Genomic DNA, 20675 nt, shown 5'->3' on the forward strand with positions numbered 1-20675 from the left:
ACCTTTTTGAGAAAAACCCTTGGAAAACTCCTGGGCTCCCCAAAGCAGCGTTTTTCTCACCAGCTCCAATGTGCTGAAAGGACAGGATTTTATGTGAACTTTTCCCAAACAGTCTTGCCTTCTTTTTTCTTCTTCTTTTTTTTTTTTTTTCCTTTTCTTTGAGAAGGGGAGGAGTTGTGTCTAAAAAAACAAACCCAACCTGTCGTTCTCAGCCCTGCCAACCTGTCAGTCCAGCCATGCAAGGAGAGAGAGACAGAGCCAGAGAAAGGAGGGAGTGAAGCAGAGATCCTTTGAAACCTCAGCAGGACATTCAGGTAAAACCCATTTCTCACTTCCTTAATTACTTTTTCCCTGTGTTTATTCACACAAACAGAAATTCTGTTGCCTTAGAGAGCTCTGAAGCAACTAAACACCCCGGGTGGGAATAACCTGCTCATGGTTCAGTTTTGAGTGTAACCTGGCAGCCCGATGGTTGTTGTTTGGAAACACGGTTTGAGTGGCTGGAATTCGCGTTAATTTGAATATTAAAGAGAGGCAGAGCTTGTTGGAGCCCATGTTTAGGGAGGGTGCTGAGCTGGGTAATTGCAGGGCTGAGCCAGGCTCTAAATACCGCGGGTCAGGGTGAGAACCTGTAGAGAATGTGGGAAATGGGATTGCAGGGAGAATGTGGGAAATGGGATTGTAGGGAGAATGTGGGAAATGGAACTGCAGGGAGAATGTGGGAAATGGAATTGCAGGGAGAATGTGGGAAATGGAATTGCAGGGAGAATGTGGGAAATGGAACTGCAGGGAGAATGTGGGAAATGGAATTGTAGGGAGAATGTAGGAAATGGAATTGTAGGAAATTTTTAAAGCTTGACAGGAGGCTCACACCCTGTGCATCTGTATATGAACTTTGAGATAAGAAATGCTGACTTAGAAATGCCGTGGAATAGGAGAAACATTGGTGAGAGAGAAATGAAACTGGAAGCAAGTTTCAGAGGATGGCCTTACAAATAAGATTAAATAGTTTAGAGAAATAGAACTGTGAAAGGTGCATTGTAGTAAGACCTACACCAATCATTTTGGATTATTGGATTTAAAGCATTTGCAGTATGGGGTGACTAAAGCTGATAGGCCAAGAAACACTTTTAGTGTATTGTAATTAAGAAATAATTGGCTTCTGATTGTGATGGAGTGAATTATAACATCTGTGTTGTCTCGCCTTTCATACGAGACTGAAAATGGAATAAAAGTTTTGAAAACTCTGCTCAGGGTTTGTTGGGACGATTGGGTGAGTGTGGGCTGAGGAGCAAACAGGAATATTCAGAATTTGTTGGATCTGAGTGTGCATGAGCACCTGTGTGACCTCTACCTGTGCAAGGAGCCTGCTGAGAGATTTTTCCCTCTCCTACACCATGAAAATCCACAAAAAAATGTGAGAGAGCAAGAATCCTGCTCATCCCCCTTAGAAATCCCTCCATTCCTATATTTCTAAACCCTGAACAAACATTTCAAGCTGTCCTGAAAACTCTGAGATCCCTTTCTGAGCAGGCTGAGGGTCTGGGAATGTCACCTGAGGCTGAATGGGGGCAGGATTTCCTCTCCTTGCTGTCCCTGGGGTTTCAGTGCTGCAGCAAGGGGCAGGTACCTGTCCAGAGCAGCTCACCTGGGCGAGCTCAAGGGTGGCAGAGACAATTCACTGTCCCTGGAAGGTTTGTGGTGCCTCTGCCAGGGCTTTGCTTACACAGTCCTGGCTCCTGCACCTTCCTTGCTGCCAAACTTCCTCAAATCCTTGTGCCTGTGCTGGGATCAAAGCAGTGGCCACCACAAGGCTGGAACCCAGAGGAGAGCCAGGATGGGAGGGCTGGAAATGCAGAGGGGATCCAGGGTGGAAGAACATGAAATGCAGAGGAAATCCAGGTTGAGAGGGCTGGAAATCCATTGGGGATCCAGGATGGGAGAGCTGGAATCCAGAGGGGATACAGGCTGCTATGTCCGGATAAAAACCTTTGCTGGGAGGGTTGGAATCCAGAGAAGATCCAGGTTGGGAGGGCTGGAAATGCAGAGGGGATCCCAGGCTGTGAGAGCCTGAAATCCAGAGGGGATCCAGGATGGGAGAGCTGAAAACCCAGAGGGGATCCAGGTTGGGAGGGCTGGAACCCAGAGGGGATCAAGAGTGGGAGAACCTGAAATCCAGAGGGGATCCAGGATGGGAGAGCTGCTCTGTCTGGATAAAAGCCTTTGCTGGGAGAGCCTGAAATCCAGAGGGGATCCAGGCTGGAAGGGCTGAAATCCAGAGGGGATCCAGACTGTCAGAGCTGCTCTGTCTGGATAAAAACTTTTGCAAAGTCCTGGTGTTACATCATTTTCCTTCCTTCTGGGATCGTGCTCTCCTGGGAGCCCTGATTCATTCTCTGGGGAGGGTGATGCAGAGTGTGATTATAAACATCTAATTGACAGAAAAAACTTTTTTTAGAGTGTTTGCTGTAATATTGTTGTGAGCTTTCTTGCCGGAGCTGGAATGGAGAGGGAAGTGCTTTATCAAGTGAACAGAGTGGGTGGAGAAGAGGAAGTGAATATTTAAGTTTTGGTGGAGATCAACTTTTTTACTCCTTGTTACAGTAACAGAAATTAGTCACTGAAAGAAGGAAAGGAGGAAGATTAATTTTCCTGATCTGCAAAGGAATGAACCTCACAGCAGTTTTGCATCTTTTTGTTTCTCTTCTCTTCTCTTCTCTTCTCTTCTCTTCTCTTCTCTTCTCTTCTCTTCTCTTCTCTTCTCTTCTCTTCTCTTCTCTTCTCTTCTCTTCTCTTCTCTTCTCTTCTCTTCTCTTCTCTTCTCTTCTCTTCTCTTCTCTTCTCTTCTCTTCTCTTCTCTCCTCTCCTCTCCTCTCCTCTTCTCTCCTCTCCTCTCCTCTCCTCTCCTCTCCTCTCCTCTCCTCTCCTCTCCTCTCCTCTCCTCTCCTCTCCTCTCCTCTCCTCTCCTCTCCTCTCCTCTCCTCTCTCTCCTCTCCTCTCCTCTCCTCTCCTCTCCTCTCCTCTCCTCTCCTCTCCTCTCCTCTCCTCTCCTCTCCTCTCCTCTCCTCTCCTCTCCTCTCCTCTCCTCTCCTCTCCTCTCCTCTCCTCTCCCTCTCCTCTCCTCTCCTCTCCTCTCCTCTCCTCTCCTTCTCCTCTCCTCTCCTCTCCTCTCCTCTCCTCTCCTCTCCTCTCCTCTCCTCTCCTCTCCTCTCCTCTCCTCTCCCACCTCCATGCCACATTCCTGGATGTTTTTCTGGACCCACATTCTGCTGCTCTCTCCTAATTGCTGCTCTGATAAGGTGTGAATACAGTGAGATAAGGAGATGGGTGCAGCAGAGCTGGGGCAGTTGATTCATTTCTGATAAAACCAGGATTATTTCAGCTCTTGCTGATGGATGTTTTGGCAGCGCTGAGCAAATGTCAGCTGATCAATCAGAGTTAACCAGCTGCAAATTCTCTAAATTCAGGTGATACCCAGGCAATCCATATTTTAGATGGGCTCCAAAAGTGCAGCAAAAACTCTGCTGGAAGTGTTGGAATGAGCAGCCAAGTCCTTGCCAGGATTTCTGTACCTGTCACTTAGGGACTGATGGACGGGTCATTAGCTCAGAGAAATTCTCCTAAGGAACAAAAACTTCAGCAAAAGATGGATTCTCAGACAAAAAGTTGGAATCTGAGCAGCCCCTTTGCCAGCAGAGGTTTTGAACATCTCCTGGAAAAGTCAGGTGGGAAACCTCCACACTGAAGAAGTTTCTGCTGCTCCCTCACCTCAGTTTGAAAATTAACATCTAGACACAGTTAAGGGATAAAGGGCTTTTATTTCAGTGCTTGATAAGGAATTTTATGGTGCAACAATTGGTTGCAGTTTCAAAATGAAGATCTAGACACAGTTAAGGGGTAAAGGGCTTTTATTTCAGTTCTTGATAAGGAATTTTATGGTGCAACAATTTGTTATGATGGAATACACTGAAATGCACTTATAGGTAGATTGCATATATGATTTTTTAGACCTTGCCAATTAGCATATTTAACAAAGATGTTCTAATGACAGGCTCTAATGAATAGTGTGACATCTTTTTATCTTAAAGTACTTTCCCTTAGACGGATTTATGGGATATATTTTAGAAGGGGTTTGGTTTTTTAAGATAGCACAAACCTTTCACCAGGAAGCTGCTCCCTCACCCCAGTGTTCCCTGGCCTGACTGAAATTCTGGAGATTCTCTGCCCCTTTTTCTGCTCTTAGTCACCTTTCTTGCCCAATATTCTCACCCTGAGCTTGATGAGAAACTTTGGTAAGAGAACGCCCCTTCCCAATAATTCATTGTGCAATTAAACCACTGTGTGATAAATACAAAGGAGCCCAGCGTGCAAACACCACCTCCCATTTCTGTTTGCTTTCAAACCAAGGGACAAGGCCTTGATTTGATTCTTCATTTTTCATCTTCACTTGTAAAAGAGAACTTGTCCGTCCTGCCTGGCAGGAGGCAAGGCTGAACCCAAGAAGTGGCCGTGATGAATTTCACAAGGAACTGGTTCATTTCTTGTGTTTTCCAGTCAGGATTCCATCATTGGTTCCTCTTTTTGAAGCAGATAAATTCATGTTCTGAGGGTGCATCCAGGGGAGGAGAATCTTCAACTTCGCAACTTTGTGGTGACATGGTGGGCTGGAGAATTGGGAGAATTGGAAGCTGTGGAAAGGTTCAGCAGTAGAACCATTGAATTTTGGGGTTCTCCTTGCTGGGAGAGTGGGTCAGCACTTCCCACAGAAGATCTAAGGGCTGATATTTCAGTTTGTCTAGCAAACAAACTGAAAAAAAAGGGTAATTTTGGCCTTTTTTCAGACAAGTTTTCTTCAAGGGAAAACCAAGACGGGCTCACAGAGCTGTGTGAAAGGACTCACCTGGATAAAAGAGCAAAATTTTACTGGAAGATTTCCATGTTTAATGAAGGCATCTCCATTCCTGAGACAACTTCACAAAACATCCAGTTCCATTTAAAATATTCTCTCCCAAACTGGTTTGAAGTTGGCACTGAATGCTGTGCACCAGGGCACTGTTCTGGAGTGGCAGAACCTGCAGCACCTGGCCCTGCTCACTCCTGACCCTCCAGCCCCAATTTTGGATGGCCAAGTGGCCCCTTTTGCTCTCCAGGAAATGCTGATCCCCAGCAGCCCTGGGACAAAGAGCAATTTCCTACCTGGCTTTGTCCCTCTCAAATACAGATTAGGACAAATCTGAGCCTCAGAGATGATATTCACTTCATAAAAGCAGAGGCCATAAAGCACAGGCCACTTTCCACCAGAAATCTCAACGGGAGAAATTCAAATATTTCTATTTCCACTCACAAGCCCTCACCAGCTGTTTGGCTATTCATGAAAATCCTCTTCAGAAAGAGTGAGGACTCTTTCCAGGAGCGGCCTGTGGTGAGATTTCCAGTGCAATCTTGCTCTGGATAGACTCAGAATATTAATCTTTTCATGGTATTTTGTCACCACAACCAGTTATTCCACAAAGAAATGAGGAAAAAAAAAAAAAAAAAACCAAAAAAACCCAAGTGACCCTCCAAGAGTTCTTTGAGTTTCTGGTATGCAGGCCTCAAAAAAAAAGGTTTCATTTGAACTTTTTCAGTGGGAATAAGTAATTACAGAAAGGCTCGATTTGGATTTTTTCAATGGGAATAAGTAATTAGTGCTTTGCTTTATCTCCAGCCCGTTCAGTGGAGTTCAGAGATTGGTGAGGCAGTTTTGGATGGAGGTGCAGTTGCCCTGGCAACAATCGGGAGTGAAATCAGAACCTTTGGAGCAGCCAGTGGAATGTGGTTCCACTTGGATGACAATGGGTCACAGCGTTTTAATGGGCAGAGCGCGATCCAGCACAACGGGGATTTATTGCGACTGCGACATCAGATTAACACCATTCCTGCAAATTCTTCAGCTTGTCACAGACCTCGCTGAAATCAGTGGAAAAACTTAGAAAACGCCGTTAAATCTTTTTGTTTTCCAAATCAGGCCGAGGCTGTGTGTCCCTGGGGTTGGGGGGAATAGAGTGAAACCCAAGCTCCCTGCACAGAGCCCTAAGGAGAGGCCGTGCTGGGCACCAGGAATGGGTCTGGGAAAGGATCCTGTCAGGAAAATTCATCCACAAACAGCAAAGGTTTCTGTCAAAAAAGGAGACAGAGGAATCCTGGAACTTTGTTCTAATAAAGGGAGAGGCCATGGGGCATCTCCAATTTTTGGAGGATGCAGCCTTCTTTTTATCCCAATTTCCTGGCTATATTTCCCTCCCTCTTTCCCCATTTCTGGGGTACTTGAAAGGTTCAGACTTCCCAAAACACCTGATCCTAAAGATTCCCCTCTAATGTACAACCCTCCCTTTTCATTTTTAATTCTTATGGAACTTAGGGGTTTTTCTTTCCTCATTGTTTTAATTCTTACAGAACTTATGGGTTTTTCTTCCTTTCATCTTTCAATGTTTTATTTCATTTATCAGCAACTCTAAAGTTTATTTGTAAAGGCAAATCTCTTTTTCCATTCATCCATCAGTGGAATTCTTCCCATTGTTTATCTCCCAGTGCTGGTTTTATCTCCCATCAGACCCACAGCTGGTTTGGAAAGACAAATCTGTCATTCCTCTCAAATGCAAGAGGGTCTGATGATGAGGATGGTGATGATAATGATGATGATGATGATGATCTCCTTTTCATCCCAATATTCCTCTCTTTTTCCCCATTTCTGAGGTACTTGAGGGGTACAGACTTCCCAAAACACCTGGTACCAGACACTCCCCTCTAATGTATAACTCCCCCTTTTAATTTTTCCTGTGGAATTTATGAGTTTTCCCCATTGTTTCTTTAATCTCTCAATATCCAATTCCATTTATCAGCAAACCGAAAGTTTATTTGTAAAATCAAATACCTTTTTCCATTCATCAATCAGTGGAATCCTTCCCATTGTTTCTTTCATCTCCCAGCGCTGGTTTTTTATCTCCCAGCAGGTTTTAAAGACAACTCTGCCGTTCCTCTCCCTCCTTTCTGCAGGGTGCTGCCCCAAACCTGCCCGGGAGCTTCCGCCCTGGCCGGGTTTTGTGTCACCACAACAATCCCGGCGATTTCCAGGATGGTAATTCAGGCTCTTAGAGCTGATTGCAGCCGCTGACAGACGAGACCTTGCAGGAGCAGGTCCTGAAGCAGCACAGGAAGAAAAGGTTCCCTGTTCAGTGTGGAGGGGCAATATTTCATCCCTCCTCCTGGATATTTTTCCAAATTCTGCAATAAGGATCTTTTTATTCTGGAGGATCCCAGAGTTCTCTCTAAATAAATGCAATACCCAGGACTGGGACAGGAGAATATGCAGCCTGCAGCTTTAAGGAAATGCAGATTAGGGTGCCAAAACCTGCCCTGAACCAAAAGCACAGGTTTTAAATAATTCAATTTTCAATTATTAAATGGAGATTATTTTAAAATTTCAATTTTGAATAATTCAGCCTCCTAATATAAACACACAGAAAGGTTGGCATCCCTTGGGATGCCCCTACTGACCTCTGTCACACAGAAATCCAGAGCCACCTGCTTTGGTGGCATCAGAAATGGCCTTTAAAATTGGAATATTCATGGATGAGAGGCACAGGAATGCTGGAATATTCATGGGTAAGGGGCACAGGAATGTTGGAATATCCCTGAATAAGGGACACAGGAATATTATAATATTCATGGTTAAGGGGCACAGGAAGATTAGAATATCCCTGGATATGGGACAGAGGAATATTGGAATATTCCTGGATAATGGACACAGGAATGCTGGAATATTCCTGGAGAAGGCACACAGGAATATTAGAATATCCATGGATAAACGGGTATAGGAATTTTGGAATATTTCTGGATAAGTGGCACAGGAATGTTGGAATATTTCTGGATAAGGAGCACAGGAATTATGGAATATTCATGGATAGGAGGCACAGGAATGTTGCAATATCCCTGGATAAGGGACACAGGAATTTTGGAATATCCTTGAATAAAGGGCCCAGGAATATTGGAATATTCCTGGATAAGGGGCACAGGAATGTTGGACTATACCTGGATAAAGGGGTATAGGAATTTTGGAATATTTCTGGATAAGTGGCACAGGAATTATGGAATATTCATGGGTAAGGGGAACAGGAATATTGGAATATTCCTGGATAAGGGGCACAGGAATTTTGGAATATCCTTGAATAAAGGGCCCAGGAATATTGGAATATTCCTGGATAAGGGGCACAGGAATTTTGGAATATTCCTGGATAAGGGGCACAGGAATATTGGAATGTCCATGGATAAAGGGGCATAGGAATTTTGGAATATTCCTGGATAAGGGACACAGGAATGTTGGAATATCCTGGATAAAGAGCACAGGAATATTGGATTATTCCTGGATAAGGAGCACAGGAATTATGGAATATTCCTGGATATGAGGCACAGGAATGTTGGAATACACATTTTAATGAGGTGGCCCTGAACCTTTAACCAGTTTTCCTTTTGAATCAATGGAGCTGGTTCCCATTCATGCTTTAATAGGAAAAGCAGATTTTTGACCTCAGCCACACGCCTGGTACCCTGCACATCCTCTCATTGTTGATAAGATGCTTTTACCACAATACAGCCCAGGCTGGTGAGCTGCTCCGTTCCTTGGAATTATCCCGGGGAACAATCGAGGCCGACAATGGCACAGCCAGCTCCGTGTCCTCCCCAGCGGGAAATGGGCTCCGAGCTCTGTCCATAACCAGCCAAGGGTGTGCAGGGTGAGCAGTGACCTCAGAGCCGCGTTTTACACGGCAGAACAAAGAGATCTCCCAGCCTGATTGCAAAAACACCCCCCGAGCAAACCCAGGGCACAAGATCGTAATTATCAACACACGTCAGGGCGTGGAGGAGCCCTGGCAGCTCCTGCAGACACCAGGAGCTGAGTCCTGGTGAGCGCAGAGAGCAGCGGGGACATCCCTGCATCCCTGGGACGGGCTGCAGGCTCTGATTCCTCACGATTTTGGCTTTTATATATTTTATATATTTTATATATTTTATATATTTTATATTTTATATTTTTATATATATTTATATTTATATATATTTATATTTTTATATACTTTATATATTTCATCTATTTTATATATTTTATATATTTTTGTATTTTATATATAAATATATAAAACATATAATATTTTTATATGTAAACATATACTTTATATATAAATATTAAATATTTATATAATATATAAATGTAAAATTTATATATTTTATATTTTTATATATAATATATAAAATTTTATGTATTTATATATATGTATATTTTATATATATATATATATATATGTATGTATATATATTTATATACATAGAAATATTTTATATATAAAATATATTTTATATATTTGTAATCCTGCAGCTCTTCAGTGTGTAACTCTAAACTCCATGTACAGTGGGAGCTGCTGCTTCCCCATTTGGGGCAGACACAACAATTCCTCTGCAGGCCTGGCAATCAAGGACACCTCACTGCCTCAGGCCCTGAGATGGAAACAAAAGGGAGTTGGGGGCAGCAAACTTGGGGTCAGTGACTTCATTACCTGGAGCTGTTATTGGAAAATTAACCCCCAAAATGGACCAAACTTATAAAAGTGTGAAAACCCATGACCCATTGTCCATTTTGGGTGGGCATTGTCTGCCCTAAATGCACCTGAAGGCTCTTCAATAATCATAACCACTTTTTATTATCTTAATTTTGTCTGGCCTCTGTTTTAGGTAGTCCCAAACAGGCATCAGCCCATCCTCAGGGCTTTTTGGGGCCATTATTGTGTTCAGATCACTTTCCCTTTGTTCCAGCACTCCTGGCATCATTCCAGCACATCTGAGGTCTCTTTTTATTCTCCTTAATTCAAACTTTCTTTCCCTCCCTTGATCAGCCTTGTGCTTGCTCCCAAATTAAGATTAAGACACCCTAATGATGTTTTGGGGTTTTTTCTTTTTTTTTTTTTTTTTTTTTCCTGTGGGAAACACCACTTTGTGTTTTTCAAAGACTTCACTTCCCAAGGTTCCTCTCATCCTGAGCTGATGGAGCTTGGCACCACGTGGAATGTTCCAGAAGAGGAATGCCACCAGCCTGAGCTCATGATTTGGGGCTGGGGAGGCCTTGGGAGTGATTTGGGGTTTCGTTAATCACCTTTGGATTTGTGTTTGAATTTGGAAGGACTCTGGCTTTGAGCAAGTCATGCTGTAATTCCATTTTATTCAGTGAGGAGTAAAAACGACCCATGAAAAATACAGGATACAAAATAGGATAAGATAAATCTCCCACTGAGGCTGTGTACATCACTCTTGAATTTAATTTAATTTTGATGGCCGATCATTTATCCAACTGCCCTGAATCAGGGCAGTAAATTTCAAACCAGAGCGTGAAATTCTCTTTAGCCACGCTCTTCTCTCTGGTGACAGCACACTGTAATGATATTGTGGAATAAATAAGAGAGAGATTTATTTTACAGGCCCTCAGCACCTGTGAGGCCAAACAGAGAAGTTGTCTCTCAAAACAATCTTTGGGAATTGCTTTGGCAATAAAATGAACCCGAGTGCAGTTTAGATATCATTTTTGTGTGTGTGTGTGGAGTGTTGACACTTGCAGTGTAGCAGGTTTGTATTTGATGTAGTTTTGTTAACAGGGGCCCTGATAAGATCTGCTCCCTCTCTCACCCTGTTTGCCTGGAGAGGTAAAACAGGAAAAACACGGCTGGCTGAGCAGCCTGGTGGCAAACAGCTCGGGATTCCCATCCAGGAGCTCCTTCACAGGCAGGGCTGGGGGAAAATTCCACACCAAGAATTCCAGTCGGGAATTTCACACTCAGAGCTCTGTCCCGGGCCTTGAGGGGCACAAATCGGCCTCTGTGTGAGTCACAGGGGGGAAAATCCTGTTTAAAACAACCCCTATGCTTAATTTTTTTAGGTTCTTTTAGATATATACATTGATCACATCTACACACCTGGATAAGGGGCACAGGAATGTTGGAATATTCCTGGATAAAGGGCACAGGAATATTGGAATATTCCTGGATAAGGCACACAGGAATGTTGGAATATTCCTGGATAAAGGGCACGGGAATATCCCTGGATAAAGGGCACAGGAATTTTGGAATATTCCTAAATAAGTGGTACAGGAATATTGGAATATCCCTGGATAAAGGGCACAGGAATATTTCTGGATAAAGGGCACAGGGAATGTTGGAATATTTATGGATAAGTGGCACAGGAATATTGAAATATTCATGAATTAGGGGCACAGGAATTTTGGAATATCCCTGGATAAGGGGCATGAGAATATTAGAATATTCCTGAATATGGGGCACAGCAATATTGGAATATCCCAGGATAAGGGGCACAGGAATAATGGAATATCCTGGGATAATCGGAAGGAAGTGGAAGGAAGGAAGGAAGGAAGGAAGGAAGGAAGGAGGAGGAAGGAAGGAAGGAGGAAGGAAGGAAGGAAGAGGAAGGGAAGGGGAAGGAAGGAAGGAAGGAAGGAAGGAAGGAAGGGGAAGGAAAGGAAGGAAGGAAGGAAGGAGAAGGAAGGAAGGAAGGAAGGAAGGAAGGAAGGAAGGAAGGAAGGAAGGAAGGAAGGAAGGAAGGAAGGAGGAAGGAAGGAAGGAAGGAAGGAAGGAAGGAAGGATGGCGGAGAAGGAAGGAAGGAAGGAAGGAAGGAAGGAAGGAAGTGGCGGAAGGAAGAGGAAGGAAGGAAGGAAGGAAAGTGGCGGAAGGAAGGAAGGAGGAAGGAAGTGGCGGAAGGAAGGAAGGAAGTGGCGAAGGAAGGAAGGAAGGAAGGAAGGAAGGAAAAGGAAGGAAGGAAGGAAGGGGAAGGAAGGAAGGAAGGAAGGAAGGAAGGAAGGAAGGAAGGAAGAGGAAGGAAGGAAGGAAGGAAGGAAGGAAGGAAGGAAGGAAGGAAGGAGGAAGGAAAGGAAGGAGGAGAGGCGGAAGGAAGTGGCGGAAGGAAGTGGCGGAAGTGGGAAGTGGCGGAAGTGGCGGAAGTGGCGGAAGTGGCGGAAGTGGCGGAAGGGGAAGGAAGGAAGGAAGGAAGGAAGGAAGGAAGGAAGGAAGGAAGGAAGGAAGGAAGGAAGGAAGGAAGGAAGGAAGGAAGGAAGGGCCTTAATGCTGTGCTACAATGGATTTATTTAGGTTTTGTGGGTGGTGGATTTTTTTTTAAGGAACAAGCCTTGGAGCCAATCCCAAAGCAGCCCTGAAGGTTCTGACTTGTCACATTTGTGGTCTCAGAGCTGAAACCCTTCCAGGGTTACACAACAATGACTAAAACTGGAAACCTTTCAGATCATTTCCAAAATGAAGCAGAAAACTGAGGTGATTGCTAAAGCAGAGAGAGAGAGGCACCACTTTGAGTGTGGGGTGGGAGGGATTATTACCAATTTAAGAGAGACCCAGTTTAATTTGGAGGTCTGGGGTTGTTTTCTTTTTGATTTGATCTCAGAACAGAATTATCCTGGAAGCCAGATCTTCACATTGTTTTGCTTAATGTTTTACAAACAGGCTGTTGAGTGAAGTTGTCACCGAACAAAAATTCACCCCTATTGTTTACACAATGGGAAAAGGGAGTCATAAAAGGGGTGTAGCAGCAATTTGTTAGGTATTAGGTTACGGTGCAAGAGGGATTATCCTCACAAAACACTGAGCCCTGAACTCCAAATATCGGGATTAAATTGACAATTACATCCAGTGAAAGTCTTTGAAAGGCTCAGCTTGATGCTCGAGGCTTTGGATTGACTCTTCTGACAATCAGGAGCCGGAGTTGTTCTGGCACGGCTCAAGAGGAACTACATGAAAATAGAAATGTGATAAGAAAATCTGCTCCTGCTGGTGTTTGCTTTGTGGCAGCTCTTCAATGGGTAAAAGTCGGTGCTGGGTTTGTTCCTGGTTGTGCCACTGCACTCCTTTATGACCTTTGAAATACAGGAATTTCCTCCCATATCTGACTGGGGTGAAGTTTTTAAAGTGTTATCAGTTTGGGGGTTCAGTGTGGAGGCCCCTGATCACATCTCTGGAGCACTTCTGTATCTCCCTGAGCATTTCAGGATCCAGCACAGTAAAACCCTGGCCTTGGCTTAGATAATTAACAATTATTCTGGTTTCAGAACTCTGATACATTTATTCTTCAGAACAACTCTCTGCCATTTAAATAAATCTGCTGAGATTTCTCTGTTTCTGCCATTTAAATGAATCTTTTGAGATTTCTCTGTTTCTGCCTTCCTACCATCCTGCCTGGCTTGGCTGCTTTATTTTCATCTCAAAAAACTTTCATTTGAAGGGGAGAAATACATTTATAAGAACAGAGAGCAAAAAAACCCATTTCAGCTGTGCTGCAATGCAAGGGGAGGCTCAAGATGTGCACAAACATGCCCAGAAATCCAGGAAAAAGCCCACAGAAAGTAAAAGCAAGGCAGAAAAGGGGGAGGGTTTATGTGTCAGTGTTAGAGGAAGGTGAAAACGCTTCCTGGCAACATCTGAGAGTCATTTGCAACAACAGATCCCTGAGCTTTAGTGAGTAGAAAATGCTTTTAAATCCTCCCCCAGCCCCGTTGTTAATCTTTACCAGGTAACAGGACCTCTCATGGAATCGTGGGGCTTCCTTAGGGATGTGTCAAATATTTCCCAGTTTGGAAAATCAGGCTTTTGAAACGACTCTGAGGTTGGAGGTCATCAGTCTGGCTGGGACTCTGTGGCCCTTGGTAATAATTTGGTGATAATCAGATTTTGGTGAATGTTCTGCAGCAGAGGGACAAACAGCTGAGTTCCCAAACTGCTCTGGGACGGGGAAATCACATTTCTGCTCCATGGTGTCCTCAGGAATGAGGGACAGACCCTAAAACTGATTTCCATAATCCAGGAACATAATTTGATTCACATAATCCAGGAGCACCCAAGGGTGGGCCTGGACCTGAATGTTCTGAGCAACATCAATGTCAGGGAGTTACTAATTATAATGCATGATTATTTTTTATTATTATTATTATTATTATTATTCCACTTGATAGACTCAAAGAGATGGCCTCGAAAAGTGCAGGTTTGGATTATGTTTAAGCACATCCAAAATACTGGGCAGGAGTGGCTGAGGAGGCTCCTTCCAGAGATGTTGGGTCATCTGAGGCAGTGTCCATTGTGCATTTTGGGGTTTTAGGACACTTGGGGCAGTGTGCACTGTGTAATTTGGAATTTTGGGTCACCTGGGGCAGTGTTTAATGTGTAATTTGAGGTTTTAGGTCACCTGGGGTAGTTCCCATGGAGCAGTTTGGGGTTTTGGGTCACCTGGGGCAGTGTCCATTGTGTAATTTGGGGTTTTAGGTCACCTGGAGCAGTCCCCACTGTGCAATGCCAAATCCTCTGAGAAATCCAAGTTTTAACAAAACCAAGAAAGCTTAACTCAGGTCCTGGGAGCAATTCTTGTCTCTCAGCCCTGCTCTGCACTGGTTCTTTTTTGCTCCATCCATCTCCAGGGCTCGATTTTTGATTTTGGTTTAGGGAGCTCTACATCACATCCCCTTTCTTATTGCAGATTTACTTTGGATGGTTTGGGGAAGTCCCAACCTGTTCCATGGCTTCCTGTACCAGCCAAAAACCCATCTCAGACACCCCCTGGAGTATTTCAATAAATACAACTTGTGCTTAGGACAAACCCCGTGTAAAGTCAGAATTCCCAAAAGTCATCTCCACATCAAAATTGTCTCCTGGTTGTGGCAGATGACCAGAAAATCAGAGTGGCCTTTACCCCATTGCTGTGTGTGCCACCATCCAAGGTTCTCCCCACCAAAACCCAAAGTGAAACACAATTTTGGAAATGTGGAGATTTTCTGATGGAGACAGCAGAGGGTGGGATCCACTCAGGAGTATTTGACTCATAAATTTGAGTCCCTTTTAGAGTCCTGGGGTGTTTGGGAGTGTTTTCAATGAACTCTGGTTTGGAGTAGTCAATAAGAAAAGCAGGACAATCATGGGATATTGAGTTGGGAGGATGAAAGATCATCTAGTGATGATTTTGGGGCCATGATACCCCAAAATCCCACCCTGGGCATCCTTGGGAGTGCTGTCCAAACCCTCCTGGAGCTCTGGCATCCTCGGGGCTGTGCCCATTCCATGGGGACCCTCTGGGAGAAGAACCTGTTCCCAAAATCCAGCAAAACCTCCCCTGACCCAGCTCCAGCATTCCCTGGGTCCTGCCCTTGTCAGACAAGAAAGGTTGGAGCTGCCCCTCAACACAAAGCCCCACAAATATTTTTATTTAAGGTCACATTGGCTCCTGATTGCAGCTCACTTCATTTTCACACCTCACATTATGAGGTCCTTAAAAAAAAAAAAAAAAACACAACCAAAGAACCAAACCCTCAACAGTTTCCAGTTTTTGTTTGTTGTTAAAGACAACTTTGAAAATGTTGGGTCTTCAACAGAGCAGGCTGCAGTGTTTGTTTAAAACTCTGAGCAAAGCAAGTCATATGAATGTTTCCAAAGACCCTATTCCAAGAAGTATTTTTGGAAACATTAATGTTGTGTTTTTTAATGAAGGCCACATTCTGAGGCTACGACACCATATGTCACATTCATTTCTGGACTGGAAAAAAAAAAAAAAAAAAGGGGGGGGGGGAAGAGAAAAAAAAAAAGAAATGGAAACTATGTTTGGCTTTTAAGTGTTTTTGGATGAATGTCTCTGCATGCTTGTCATTGTTCCTTGGATGAGGGGAGAGTTTTTGGGCTGTTAATCCAGTCCATCCAATATATTTTACACTCCTGGGCCTGACTCTCCTCTGCCTGGAAGTGTGTGCAGTCATTTCTGCTCAGCTGAAGGGAGTGAGGACCTGAGGAAAAGAATTCCCCTAGGAAAGTTGGTTTTTCTGAAATTCGCTCTTCTTAAATTCATTTTCCATGGATTTCTTGGCTCCACTGAAACCTACATCCGAACTCTGAAACCAGCTTAAAGATGGGAAAAGGGTTTGTCATTTTTCCATCAAAAACTTGCAGTTTCTGGAAGAATAATGACAGGTTCCCCACAAAAATATTAGGTTTGGTTTTTCTTTTTTTTTTTTTTCCTTTAAGAATATGAGTTAGAAGCATGAAACTAGCAAAAAATTGGAATTTTTCTGCTGTGTCCCCATCACTTCTGGCTGGTTTGTGTGTTAATGGCTGGGATGTCATGAAATGAGCTGGAGACTTGCAGGAAAAGGATTTTCCTTTTTAAATGTCGTGGGTTTTATTGGATTTCAGGTGATGAGGTCTCAATTTCTAACACAATTCTTGTTCTTGGTCAGTGAATATGGCCCAGGACTGGCACTGCTCAGTTCCTCTCTGCTCTAACAGAGGAATCTCCTCATCCACATCACTTCCTAAATTTGTGTCACCATGAACACCCTCCCTGATTGTTCCAAACTCATTAATCAAGATTTAAATCTTTTTGGCAGCCGGATATTTTTTTGTTTGCTTTAAGGAAGGATTTCAGAGGCTTTCCAGGACCTCAGAGGGTTTTTTTTTTTCATTTGAAATGTAAATAATTTTCTCCAAATTGAACAAACATGTCTGTGTAGCACCAGCTCAGTCAAGTTCACTTCACAAGAGCAGGTTTTTCTGGAACATAAATAATGATGGATGATCGTGTGTTTGATACATTTTTTATTTTAAACACACCAGCACTGAATTTCCCTGCCTATGTGATTGAAGTTTTACCTCTAAATAAGGGGATTTTCCCAAATTTTTTTTCCTAATGGAGGAAAACAAGGAAAATTGGGAAAAGCAATTAATTTCCTCCAATATTTGGCCAAATTTAAGTGCTTGGTGCCATTTGTGACTTCTCAGGGGAGCTTATCATGCTTTTAATGTTGCTTCATGGGATCATTAAAGGCGTTACTCACAACAGGGTCACCACAAAGCTTTGGATTTCTCTTTTCATCCACAGACCAAATTTTAGGGTTGATAAGGACATTTCTAACCGGTTGAATTTGTAGATGGGCCATATTTCCAGGCCTGGTTTTGAGCCAAGTTTTGTGATGGATGTCACAGCCTGTGCCCTTCCAAAAATTACCTGTGATGGTGATTTTAAAGTCACCTGGGGCAATGTCCACTGAGCAATGCCAAATGGCTCTGAGAAATACAAGATTTAACAAAACCAAGAGAGGTTAACTCAGGTCCTGAGAGCAATCCTTGTGTCTGCAGTGGTTCTTTTTTGCTCCATCCACCTCCAGGCGTAAATGGGATCAGATCTGGAAATCCAACTAAAAACAGACTTTCTCCTTTATTTCACAGATTTCCAATGAACAAAGCAAACAACCCCTGGGACCTTCTGTAAGCTGAGGCAGAGATGAGGAAGATGAATGACCAAAGTGGCTGCTACAGGCCCGTAAATATCCAGGGGAACAAAGTCAGCTACCGCGGCAGCTGCGGGGACAGCGCGGAAAAGGAGGTGAAAAGGCTGCAGAGGAGATTCCTGCACAAGGATGGCAGCTGCAACGTCTACTTCAAACACATCTTTGGGGAGTGGGAGAGCTACGTGGTGGACATTTTCACCACGCTGGTGGACATCAAGTGGCGCCACATGTTTGTGATTTTCTCCCTGTCCTACGTGCTCTCGTGGCTGTTCTTCGGCCTGGCGTTCTGGCTGATTGCTGTCCAGCACGGGGACGTGTTCAGCGATGAGGAGGAGGCCACCCCCTGTGTGGCGAACGTGCACAGCTTCACAGGAGCCTTCCTGTTCTCCCTGGAGACCCAGACCACCATCGGGTACGAGCTGGTGTTCGTTTGAGGGCCCTTGGTTGGCCCCATAAGCTGTTTGTTCACTCGTAGCAGCAGGCAGGCAAGGAGACTCCACACGGCTTCTGAGGGGGCTCATTAGATGAGGGTTTATTGGGGGTCCCATCCCCAATTTTGGGGTTTCTGAGGGTGAAGAGGGGAAGGGAAGGGAGGGGGAGAGAGGGAGAAAAGGGCCAAGAGAGCCTGGTCTGCCTCCCACAGCTTGACAGGGAGATTCAAAGTGGGCACGGAATAAGACTTGGGCCAATGGGATTACAGATGGATAATACTTCAGGGGAGGATCACAGGCTTGGAATAAATTGTGCATTTTCTGTTGCCAGCTGGGGTCTGTGTACAAATCACAAATGGGATGGGACTGCTAGGAACAACCTTGAGATATTTTATTTTCCAGCATCAGTCTCATTACATGGTTATGACAATGGGAAGATGCCATCTCAGAGAGTCCGAGCCAGCCAACTGATTGGCCATTAATTAGAAACAACCAACATGGACCAATCATGCACCTGTTGCATTCCACAGCAGCAGATAACCATTGTTTACATTTTGTTCCTGAGGCCTCTCAGCTTCTCAGAAGGAAAAAATCCTAAGGAAAGGATTTTTCATAAAACATGTCTGTGACACAAACCCCTCTGATTTTATGGATTCCCACAATTCCCCCTCTTGGTTCACTTGTCTAGTTATTCTAGACAAGCATTAATACACAGAATATTTGTCCTTACTTCTCTACTTCTTACACATTTTTTTCTACTGTTCGATTTGTCCTTTTCTGCTTCTTACATAATTTTTCTGCTGACCAATCTCATGGCTACTGCTTAGCTCCAATCACAGTTCTGCTGTCTCTGAGGCCTGCCTTTTGCAGCTTTCCCAAACTCCTCTGATTTTATGGAGTCCCACAATTCCCCCTCTTGGTTCACTTAAAAAGAAACCTTTACAGAGGTTTCCATTGGTTTCCAAAGGTTACAAAGGTTTCCATTTAACTCGAATGTGCCCCCACAGGTACGGCTACCGCTGCGTGACCGAGGAGTGCTCGCTCGCCATCCTCATGGTGATCCTGCAGTCGGTGCTGAGCTGCATCATCGACACCTTCATCATCGGGGCGGCCTTGGCCAAGATGGCCACGGCCCGCAAGAGGGCCCAGACCATCCGTTTCAGCTACTACGCCGTGGTCGGGCTGAGGGATGACAAATTCTGCCTGATGTGGCGCATCGGGGACTTCCGGCCCAACCACATGGTGGAGGGCTCGGTGCGCGCGCAGCTGCTGCGCTACAGGGAGGACAAGGAGGGCAGGATGACCATGGAGTACCGCGACCTGAAGCTGCTCAACGACCAGATCATCCTGGTCACACCCGTCACCGTCGTCCACGAGATCGACAGCGACAGCCCCTTGTACGGCCTGGACCGCAAAGCTCTGGCCAAGGACAACTTTGAGATCTTGGTGACGTTCGTCTACACGGGCGACTCCACGGGCACCTCCCACCAGTCGCGCAGCTCCTACGTGCCCAGGGAGATCCTGTGGGGCCACAGGTTCAACGACGTGCTGCACGTCAAGAAGAAGTACTACAAGGTGGACTGCTTGCAGTTCGAGGAGACCACGGAGGTGTACGCCCCTCACTGCAGCGCCATGCAGCTGGAGCAGAAGGAGCAGGAGTGGAACCGCGCCGAGAAGACGCGGGAGAAGCAAGTGGAGAAGTCAGCCCTGGAGGTCAAGTACAGCCAAAAGTCCCTCAGCGCTGTTGCCCTCGTCACCAGCTGTGAGGAGCCTGAGGAGCCGGTGACAGCTCCCAGCCAGCCTCCTGGAGATGTTTCCTACAGGAAAGCAGCTGTGACCTTAAACAGGCTCTCCATAGAGTCCCAAATCTGACTTTTCCTGCCCTTGGAACCCCTCCCAACAAACTGTCCCCTCATAGCTCCTTGGATGCAAACAATGAACTCGTGTGCAGCAGTATTTGTGTCCCAGACCTCGCTGCCAGTGTGCCCACACTGTCACACATTGTCACACCCTGTCACACCCTGCTGGGCTGCCAGGGACAGCTGTGGGCACAAGGGAGCAGCTTCCACTTGGGATGCCCAGAGAGCCCCTCGAGCAAACCCTCTGTGAACTTTCTTCACAGGACTGGCCACATCCAGGGACACAGAATGACCTCGGCAGGGCACACAAACCATGCCCTGGGTCTTCATTGGTTTGGAAAGTCCATTCCCAGTCCCTCCAGGAGGTTCTGAAGCTCCATTATCCCAACAAACAATTCCTCAAGTGTAGGGATCCTAGAGCTTCTCTGAGGAATCTACGGGGCTGTTTTTTGTAAGACAAGGGAATAAGTGACGCCCCAGGGACAGCTGTGGGCACAAGGGAGCAGCTTCCACTTGGGATGCCCAGAGAGCCCCTTGATCAAACCCTCTTTGAACTTTCCTCCCTGCAGGGACCAGGGCTGGCTGTGCCCAGAATGACCTCGGCAGGGCACACAAACCATGCCCTGGGCTCTCTGGGTAGGGATTTCAAAGCTGCCTCATTGGTTTGGAAGGTCCATTCCCAGGAGGTTCTGAGCTCCATTATCCCAACAAATGTTTCCTCAGGTGTAGGAATCCCAGAGCTCCTCTGCAGAATCTACTGTTCTTTGTAGGACAAGGGAATAAGTGACCCCAGTGTTCCTGGGTGGCTTTGGACACGTGTTCACACCCTGCCCATCCTGTGGGATCCACAATAAAATCCTGGAGAGATTTCATTCCCTAATCATGAGCCATTCCTTGAGGCGCTGCTCCCTCAGCAGCTGGAGGGATGCAGGAGGTCAGGAAAAAAAAAATATCAAAACAAAACCTTCAGTTTTAAATCAGCAAAATCAGGTCGAGCCTTGAGGAGAAGATCATGCCTGGAG

The 20675-nt window shown here is 45.1% G+C and overlaps 1 protein-coding gene across 1 annotated transcript; it reads left to right on the forward strand.

Moving 5' to 3' along the window:
* Window positions 1-210: 210 nt before the first annotated feature.
* KCNJ16 (potassium inwardly rectifying channel subfamily J member 16) lies at window positions 211-20655 on the forward strand. The gene is made up of 3 exons (XM_064728472.1): window positions 211-314; window positions 17302-17775; window positions 18802-20655. The coding sequence occupies exons 2-3, from the start codon at window positions 17357-17359 to the stop codon at window positions 19664-19666; spliced, it is 1284 nt and encodes a 427-aa protein (XP_064584542.1). The 5' UTR covers window positions 211-314; window positions 17302-17356; the 3' UTR covers window positions 19667-20655.
* Window positions 20656-20675: the final 20 nt, after the last annotated feature.

This window comes from Zonotrichia leucophrys, chromosome 18 (genome assembly GCF_028769735.1).
Source record: "Zonotrichia leucophrys gambelii isolate GWCS_2022_RI chromosome 18, RI_Zleu_2.0, whole genome shotgun sequence".
NCBI lineage: Eukaryota > Metazoa > Chordata > Aves > Passeriformes > Passerellidae > Zonotrichia > Zonotrichia leucophrys.

Excerpts from the sequence above, each read along its gene's own strand:
- KCNJ16 (XM_064728472.1), top strand. The coding sequence starts at position 17,357 with ATGAGGAAGATGAATGACCAAAGTGGCTGCTACAGGCCCGTAAATATC. Across the intron at positions 17,776-18,801 it reads GAGACCCAGACCACCATCGG|GTACGGCTACCGCTGCGTGA; the intron begins GTACGAGCTGGT and ends GTGCCCCCACAG.